At 45.7% G+C, this 9833-nt stretch overlaps 1 protein-coding gene across 2 annotated transcripts in view; it reads right to left on the reverse strand.

Annotated features, from left to right (window-relative positions):
* Positions 1–7872: 7872 nt before the first annotated feature.
* Positions 7873–9833, reverse strand: part of RASSF6 (Ras association domain family member 6) — a 61036-nt gene continuing 59075 nt past the window's right edge. Inside the window, exons 11-12 of one of the 2 annotated variants that reach the window (XR_008445026.1) lie at positions 9598–9777; positions 7873–8457 (exon numbers count right to left, since the gene is read on the reverse strand). Coding sequence is in view for 1 of the 2 variants with exons in the window: in XM_054029139.1 (XP_053885114.1) it covers positions 8397–8457 (61 nt within the window). In the remaining variant the exon portion in view is untranslated. The remainder of the gene's footprint in view (positions 8458–9597; positions 9778–9833) is intronic. The other variant, XM_054029139.1, reaches the window with a different exon arrangement.

Consider the following 9833-nt stretch of genomic DNA (forward strand, 5'->3'; position numbering starts at 1 on the left):
GACTTTTCCCCCTCACCCAGGGGATTCTGGCCACCTTCCCCCACAACTCCCCCTCAGCTTCCTCTTCCTCCTTCTGAGTCACACCTGCCCAGCTGTAGTAGGATAGAACTGAATGAACAGGGCTGACTGGCCCCAGGCCCTCAAAGCAGCAGGCCACCCTGTTACAATGCTGATTCATGACCAGGTAAGAGCCCAGCTTGAGATTAGCAGGGCAGACAGGTAGGGGAAAAAACCCCACAACTGACATCTTTTACTTGGGAACCTCAGCAAATCTGTTCTGGAGACTCCGATGATAAACCTTGAACCCTGTAAGGTCATTTCATAATTCCCCTATGGAGTAGATACACCTTCTCCCTCTTTTGCTGTTCCCCTTTGTACCAGCACTGCAGGGAGGTGCAGACAGAACCCCTGGGGTTCTGTGGCAGAGCTGTTACCCCAATACTCCCCTCTTGGCTGGTTGTGGCACTGTAGCCTCTTGCCTCAGTTTCCTTGGCCAGCTCCAGCCATAAGAGCATCCTGACCCTCTGTCCAGAGCCCTGCTAGGGCCACAGTGTCTTTTACCAGAGTCCAAAAGAAACACATACAAAACCAAACCTTTGGCCTGGCTAGGCTCAGCTGGCAGCCACCTCATCACAGGTGTGCCTCTACCACTCTAGATTATCCTCAGATCAACCTCAATCAACAAACCCCTCCCCTCACTCAGGGGCTCCATTCGGGGTTCCAGCTAACCCCCAGAGAAGCCTATCTGTTTTTCTCTCCATCTTAGCTTTCTTTCAGGCTGCTTCCCAAAGAGTAAAACCTTTCCATCTTCTGTTCTCTGGGTCTCCCTCACCAGCTCTTTATGGGGGCAGGGGAAACGGGAGCTCCCGTACAGGTGGGCTTTATTTCTAATTAGGCCTGGCCCATCCTCTAGGTGCACCCTAGCTGATTTAATTGGCCTCGGGGCCCATATTCACCATTGCACAGTGCGCGTTGGATATGCAACCCATCACAGCCTATCTCCCTGCTTTTCACCCCTTCTCCTGTAAACAACCGCATGATTTACACAGGAGCCATTTCACATTGCTAATGCAATAATAGAGCGTTTGGCTATGTGAAGTATTCACAACACTGCGCAGGACAGCAGCTTGCACTCGCCGCCAGTGCCAGGAAGAGAGGGAGGAGGGCACACTGCTGGCTAAATGTTGACTCTGAGTCCCAATTCAGCCACTGATTGGCTGAAATTTCCTCGTAAGACATAGGGAGATGCCTGTAACCTCTAGCCCTTCGTCCACATGTGTGCACAGGGCAAAATGCATAGGCTCTGTATTGTCATTTTAATGTTTAGTTGCCTGAATAAAGGCTGATATTTGGAAAATGCATGTCAGGTTTACCACCTTTTAAGGGATGCCATTGACTTGAAATCTAGGCAGTTTTTAAAAATTGTAACCCTGTCTTGGATCCCTGTCACCAATTTTGGTGTTTTATAGTAACATTTTCCTGTTTGTTTTTAAAAACATTCTCGCTCCAGTTACTGTGTGAAAGACCCACACAAACAGGGGAAAGTACCTAGTGCAGGGGTGGGCAAACTTTTTGGCCCGAGGGCCACATCGGGGTTGCAAAATTGTATGGAGGGCCGGGTAGGGAAGGTTGTGCCTCCCCAAACAGCCTGGCCCCTGCCCCCATCCACTCCCTCCCACTTCCCGCCCCCTGACTGCCCCCCTCAGAGCAGCATGTCTAGCAGTCGCGCTGCCCGGCTGGAGCCAGACACGCTGCCACGCTGTTCAGCAGGAGCGTGCAACCCGGCCGCCCAGAGCGTGGCCCGCCCTGCAGCGTGGCTGTGGGGAACAGCAGGGGAGGGGTGGGGGCTAGCCTCCCCAGCCAAGAGCTCAGGGGCCAGGCAGGACAGTCCCGTGGGCCGGATGTGGCCCAGGGGGCGTAGTTTGCCCACCTCTGGCCTAGTGACTGACCCTACAGGGGAAACAGTGATGCTGATGATATACAAAGTGCTGTCAGATGCACAAAATCAGCACCCTGACTCAATAGAGGACAATATTTCCCCTCTAATCCCATTCATTTAGTGCTTACCTTGGCTTCAAGGCCTTATTCTTGCTTTCAAGGGCCTGCCAAATGCTGATCCTCCCTATTTATCTGCCCATGTCTCTTTCTGCATCACTTCTTATCCACTCTGCTCCACCAATTCCAGTCTTGATGTGCTGTTTGTTCACTTTTGCCACAACCAGCTCTATGCCTACTTACTTCCATGTGGTCATGCTTCCGGTGCTGGTCTACAAATAGAAATTTTTGAACAGAATGATTTTCCGTCAGAAAATGCAGATTTGTGGCTAGCGAATTACTTTGTCTAAATGTGTTGATTTTGAGCAATTTTGGGGGGGAAAGGCCAAAAAAACCCAAAGCATTTTCATAAGGTGAAAATGTTCTATTTTGAAATTTTTGGAATGGAATATTTTAATTCGTTTGTTTCAAAGTGCCTGTTTAAGAATTTTTATTATGCACTTTAACTGTAAAAATGGAAATAAAATGTTTCAATTTTATGAAAACCAAAGGTTTAGATTGACCTCCCACAATTTAATTTATTTTTTAAATTTTGTTTTGTGGGAAATTTCAATGTTTTTGTTTTCACTAATGGAATGGAATTTTTTCCCCCAGATCTTGGCATTTCCCATGAAGTAGAAATTTTGTTTTCTGACAAAGCCTATCAACAGGGTTAATATTATTCCCTCCTCTGTCTGAGGCCTGGTCTACACTTAAAACTTAGGTTGATATAGCTATGCACGCAGGGGTGCTAAAAAAATCCTCACTCCTCTGACCACTGTAGCTATGCCAACCTTATCTCCAGTGGATACGCAGATAGGCAGATGAAACACTATTGCTGTTGACCTAGCTACCATTGCTCCGGGAGGAGGAGTTCCTACAGAGACAGACCAACCCTTTCCGTCTCTGCAGTCTATGTCTATGTTACAGAGTTATGTATGATATTGCTGCTATTGCTCTGTAGGATAGTCATGCCTTAGGGTCCAATTCAATAAAGCACTTATGTATGTGCTTAAGTCCCTACCTATTCTGCAAAGCACTTGAGTACATGTTTAACTTTAAGAACATATTTTAAGTACCACTGACTTTAAGAGGACTTAAGTGCATACCTAAATTTAAGCATGCATGTTTTGTTGAACTGAGGCCTAAATTAACTAATTCATTATTTTTCTCTGCTTTATGTAGGAGTAGTTTAATTTCATACATTTTCTTAGGAGAGGTATCTCTCAAATAGCATAGACAAAATATTCATATGAAAAAGTTTTGTTGAAATAGGCTCGGTTTGGGGGTTGCCAAACAGAAGAGACTTTTACTAAAATTCAGATTTGTTTAATGAATGTGTGTGTGTTTTTTCATTAAGATGCCTGAAAACATTACGTGGCAGATTTTCACATTGCTTTTTTCAAAGCTTGAGCTGGGTTGGTTGAATTTGATTGATCACCTAAGTCACATGGTATTTATTATGTGCATGCACATGTCTCTGTGTATAGAATGTGTTAGAAACATGCATGTGACTGTCCATCTATTGCTTTAAAGATGGCTGTAAGGGAGTGTGTCTTCATGTGAAGTTTAAAATGTGCTACATTGAGCTAGAAATGGATTTAACAGGCTAAGCTGCAAAAGGCTTGCAGGCTCCTTGAAGTTTCGGGGAAAGTGAAATGATGGGGACTTAAAAAAACCGACCCTTCCCCCCGAATAAACTACATAAAAGCCTAACATTGTGAGCACAGATGCTGTTCAAGAGCTGTTGATTTCCCCAGGAAGTTCACTCCCTGTCTTACCCATCTCTTGCAATGCGTTATTTCCGAAACACTCCAGAATTTGTAATTCACTTTGCAGCCACGCCATTAAAAATCAGGAATCATTTTTGCAGTAATCTTGTGTTGTTTAAGGGCCACACATGGTCTCAGGACATTGCAGTTAGCACATTTGACAAAGTAAGCATTTAAAAGCCAGATCCTCCTGTGGCAGGAGCTGGTATACTTTCACTGAATTCAACAGTGCTATGCTGATTTATACCAACTGAAGATCTGGCCCCAGCAGTTTAAAGTGTAAGTTAAACTCCATCGCTATATAAAACTGTCTGCCGTGCTTCCAGGCACATTGCGTGACATGACGTATTCCTTTATTTCAGACAGTACAGATCAGGACTGTAGGTATGTTTCTCCCCACCACTGAAGGAGAGCATTGACGGTGGATAGGCAGATATCCCATTCAGATATTGTGCAGCAGCTTAAAAATGCCTGAGGCATACAGGACTTCTCCTTACTGCTGACGAGGAGGAAAAGGAGAGAAGAGGAGTTTAACTGAAGTCTTTTAAAGCAGGCAGCAACCCAGGTGGTTTAACCGCATTAATTTCTCAAATACTTATAATGACAATATCTTACACAAATTGAATTCAGTGATTCCCCGAGAGCCTGAGTTAGGGTCTTAGACTTTCTACGGCAGGTTCTCACCTCATTTACTCATTAGATGCTACAGGATCCTGCAGGTCTTGCTCCAGCAAAATAATCATTGACCCTTTACTTTCATGGATTATTGTAATAGTAATAACAATAGTTTATATATGGTTTTTCCATCCTCAAATTACTTTACAAAGAAGGGTCAGTATAAGTATTACCTCTATTTTATAGATGGGAAACTGATGGCGAGGTCAAAGTCACACAGCAGATAAATGCTACAGCAAGGAACAGAACCCAGGTTTTCTAACTCCCAGGGGAGGACCTTAGCCATTGGCACCATCAGCCTATGCCCATGGAACAGGACAGTTAAATTCATTCGTTTCATTAATTCTCCTGCTCATGGAGAATAGAGTGCACACTTTGGATCATCTGTTTCCAGAGGGCCTGGTCTCCTGCCAGTGTTGCAGCCTGCTCTTTTTAAGGCTGAGGCATGAGAGGTCAGAGGCCATGACATCCCTCCAGCATATGCAAGGCTGTCCACGAGGTCTTCTCCATCCAGCTTTTGTTTGAGAAACGCACAATAGTAGTGGGCTGGTATGGACTCCAGCATATGGAGCAGATGGACAAGCCACCTGAGCCAACATTAAGTCATTAAGGCTGGTTGGTCCAATGCCTGACAACCTCATTCATTACATGATGACATCACCATATGCCTTCAATACAGCATTGCTATTTCATGTCAAAAGCATCCAGCAGGTGCATTTGTGCCTCTGTGGAGCCACACAGCACAGAAGCCATTGCTGCTTGTTAGATACATGTCATAGTCCGAGTTGACCTGTGGCATTAATACGACGGAGGCTTCCAAAAAGTATGTATAACACACACAGCAGTGCTGATTCAATGTTTCATAGAACTGTAGGACTGGAAGGGACCTCGAGAGGTCTTCTAGTCCAGTTCCCAGCACTCAAGGCATGACTAAGTATTGGCTAGACCAGTGATTCTCAAGCTTTAACACAGCAAGCTCTGTGTGTGACCCCCCCCCTTATAAATTAAAACCACTTTCTTATCTATTTAACACCATTATAAATGCTGGAGGCAAAGCAGGGTTTGAGGTGGAGGCTGACAGCTTGCAACCCCACCATGTAATAACCTTGTGACCCCTTGAGGGGTCCCAACCCCCAGTTTGAGAACCCCTGATGGGTGCTTGTTTAAATTTATGGAGATATCCTATCCCCTAGAACTGGGACCTTGAAAGGTCATAGAGTCCAGCCCCCTGCCTTCTCTAGCAGGACCAAGTACTGATTTTGCCCTGATCCCTAAGTGGCTCCCTTAAGGATTGAACTCACAACCCTGGGTTTAGCAGGCCAAAGCTCAAACCACTGAGCTATCCCTCCCGCTCCCCTCATACTTAGTATCACCTTACTTCATGTCCGCAAGGCAACCTCCCAGCTTGGTGACATTGGAGCCAAGATACTCAAATGAGCTGACAAATTCAACTTCCTGCCCATTGGCTGTGATGGGTAGTGGTAGAGGTCCATCAGCCACAAAAATAGCTGTGATGGGATATATAAACAGAGCTTATTTTACATTATCTAGATGGGGCTTCTTCCGAGTTACTATCATTGCTACCAAAGAGCTTCTGTCTTATAGGGATGAACTCTACAAGCAACTGAGCACTCCTTAGAGGAGTGAGGCACTTCCTACTCTGACTTCAGCCCTGATTCAGGAAAGTACTTCAGTGAATGCTTAAAATCAAGCATGTACTTAAGTCCCATGCAAGTCAATGGGACTTAAGCACATGCTTAACTGAAAACATAGTAAAGGGCTGTATTGCCTAGAGATGCTTTTCTGAATCAGGGCCTTCGGTGAGGGCTGAGGAATGCTCAGCATCTTGCAGAATGCAGTCTGGATTGCTACAGGAAATTCCACAATGCTAAAAAGACATTAGGGGGATGTGGGGTGGGTTTGAGAGTGACTTGATTTAAAACACAGGAGAACTAATTCCCCCTCCTACCTGCCTCTCGGTTTTAATTTAGTGATTTGTTAGAAAATTGTGATGTCTGGTAACAGCGGTAGAGAGGGCAGAACCAAGATCAATTATGCTGCTTAGACAAAGGATGAGAAATAAGAGATTATCGTAAGTAGCTCTTTACACATGGCAAATGGGGTTTAAGCTTATAGCCCTTGCATGAAAATAGTCACCATTTTCATTATGTGAGTATGAACCATTTGAACGCCTTTCATCTACAGACCCATGCGTGTGAACTGTGTGGGGTAGTGCTCCCTGACTTACTCAAACTGTTTTCCCAAAGATTTCGGATGTCCTTGAAACCATGCAGCTGAACTGGGTTATTGGATCATTTTGGTTAAACTTGTTTGTTCTGTGTGTGCAGGGTTCATGTCACCCCTCTGTGAAATACTATCACCTCTGTGCCTTGAAAAGCTGCAGTCTTTAAACAGTACAGAGCAATGCTGCACTAGAGGGAAAGAAAGTGAAATATACCTTCTCCTAACTACAGAAAGAGTAACTAATTACTCAAACCCAGATTGTCAAAATTAAACCCCCTTACACTTGCAAAGAGGGCCATGGGATTTTTGTAGCACACAGAATTCTGTTTTCTGTTCAGTGCACTTTTAAATGCCAGAAAGTATGTGTGCTGGCCTCCTAAGAGGCAGGGATGTAAGGGATCCAAGAGGACTACAGAGTCAGCAACCTACTCAGCTCTCTTTCTGATGGAGATTTATATTTGTTCTTTCCTTGTAGTTTCCTGTAACCATAAATACAAGACATCTATACCGAGAGTGTGTGCTTTATAGACGGGGACCATTATACCCAGGACCTCAGTTATACATCTTAGGCCTGATTGCACTGCCTTGCACCTTTGTAGTCATCGGTGTCTGTGCAAAGTAGGTGTAAACACTGCCCATGGCAGAAGGGAGGGGAGAATTCTGCTCCGGGGGCATTTTGCACAGGTATAAATGACGACACACTCTGCAGGGCAGTGGGGAATTGGGTCTCTCACCTGAAAGAGATCACCGTCAGCAGGGCTGGCTCCAGGCACCAGCTTGCCAAGCAGGTGCTTGGGGCGGCCACTCCGGAGAGGGATGGCGGCAATTCGGCGGACGGTCCCTCACTCCCGCTTGGAGCAAAGGACCTCCCACCGAACTGCCGCTGCAGATCGCGATCGCGGCTTTTTTTTTTTTTTTTTTTTGCGCTGCTTGGGGCGGCAAAAACCCTGGAGCCGGCCCTGACCGTCAGAGCAAAGTTCCCTTGAACGTCATGCTGCAGCCCGGGTTCAGTAGCAATGCAGAGGAAAGAGTGATACTCACTGAACCACAACAATCACCCACGTAATGCACATTCCTCTAGAGGGATTTTCCAGTGGAGCATAAGGCTCCTTATTGGTTTGTACAGCAATGGAGCCAACACTGGGAGTAGAGAGGGGTGTAAACCCCAGACACACTCATTTTATTAGTCAGAGGCAAGATAGGACTTAAAATCGGTCTTCACCTTTATTTGAAAGGTATCCTCCGGTTGGATCTGCCCTTAGAAGTGTTCTTCAGCACAGGCCCTTCTATGGTTGACAAGTTTAACGGGCACCTATAGCACACACTGTTCTGTACAACTTCATCAGTGCTCTTCTAAATAATGTAACACCTCACCTGAAAGGCACTTAAAAGGAGTGTCTCTTGCCCCACTCCCTACACTGGAATTAGTGCTTGGGGAAGGTGCCCAACGAGGAGTCCCGGAGCCAAATTCTGTCAGGAGGATAAGCAGCGTTAAAGTGCATGTGGCAGGCTGGTTGACAGCCTTTCTCAGCCCTTCCATGCATCCTTGCCTAGTAAGAATAGGAATAATCTTCGCAGTGTACGACTCCCCTGCTCACTGTCTGGTGGCTGTCCAGCTACCCTTCACCTCTGGTGTTCTCCTGGCTGCCTCAGATGTGGGCTGGGGGAAACTCATGTTGTGTGCAGGAGTCCCCAGAATGGACTGGCTTGGTTCATAGTCTGTTTCTGGATCCTAGGGAGCAAACACAAGAGAGAAAGAAACCATCAGTGTGCTGAGGAAATGACAAGGAAAGCTACAAAACAGGCCCAGGGGTGGCTGGGACTGAAGGGGAACCATGTAGGCTAGTCTGCCATCTCATCACAAGAAACAATTTGAAGGTGAAGTTCATAGGATTGGATGCACAGATCCTCAGCCAGGGTACCACCAAATGGAAACAACCACTGGACTAATGCACTGAAACTAGCATTCTAGTGCCTTCTGGGGGCTGGGTGTGACAGGAGTGAAATCACACTGTATCCCAAGAGTCGGGGATCCAGAGAAGGAAAGACATGGCCTGCTGTCCGTGACTATTTCTTCTGGAAGAGAAAACTGTTCTCTGACCTGCTGCTGTGCGTCTGACAAAAGACTGAATTTGAACAAATGGAGAACAGTCAGTGGCTTCCAAACCGGTGTGTCCGTTTTCCCCTCACACTGAGCTATCTATTCTTTTCAAGGCCCACTGAGTAATGCTGTGCTTCTGAGTTGGATCTTCCTAGTCTCGCACGATTCCACCTTGTTTTACAGTTCCTCTGCGTTAACAGAGATGCCCCCAGTGCTCTTTTTTCCTTATGTTTCCTGTGCGTGCTTCCACTGGTTGGGTAATACTCACCTGGCCTGTGTCTCACCTGTCATGTGTGCGCACAGCGGGCTCAGTGCCCTTAAGATGTATATTTTAAACTGTTTCCCTTTTTGCCATGGAATTTTTCTATTTGCTACTTCTTGCACTATGCTTCCACTGTTTCTTACTGCGTGGCTTCCATTTTGAGTAGCTGAGGCATCAGTTCGTACCCCCTCTTGTAGAGTTACATCAGCCATTAATGTAACATTTCTGAAAGTTTAAAATCTTTGTTTGAAATCCCCACTGCCACACGGTCTCCTATGTATTCTTCTTTACAGATGCCAAAAGCCACAGTGCTCGGGTTGGTCAGATAGGGGCCCCTACAATGGCTTCCAGGTTTTCTGTGGATCTCTTTTGGTAAAAAGTACACCCATTTGTTCATTCCAAACATGAGTGTAATAAAATGCTCAATCATTTTAAGTTAGCCTCCTTCCTGAGTAAAGAACAATGGTTTATAAGTATTGTCAGCTTAAGTGAATGAACTGTTACTTCACCTCTGTGCGTGAAGATTCATTGTGCTTCAGCATGTTTGAAGTTCCCCATCCTCTTTAGCCATTCTGTGGGCTTCTCAGATGGAAAGGTTTGGGGAGGGCTGGATTTTGGTATGCCCCCCCCCTTTTTTTTTTAATATTGGTTCAGTACCAGTCAGCTTCTGATATCATGTCTGATTTCTCCTAGCATGGAACAAGAAGTTTCATTAGAAGAATTGAAAACAATCCTAAAAGCGACG

This window comes from Malaclemys terrapin, chromosome 5 (assembly GCF_027887155.1).
Source record: "Malaclemys terrapin pileata isolate rMalTer1 chromosome 5, rMalTer1.hap1, whole genome shotgun sequence".
In the NCBI taxonomy this organism is placed as follows: Eukaryota; Metazoa; Chordata; order Testudines; family Emydidae; genus Malaclemys; species Malaclemys terrapin.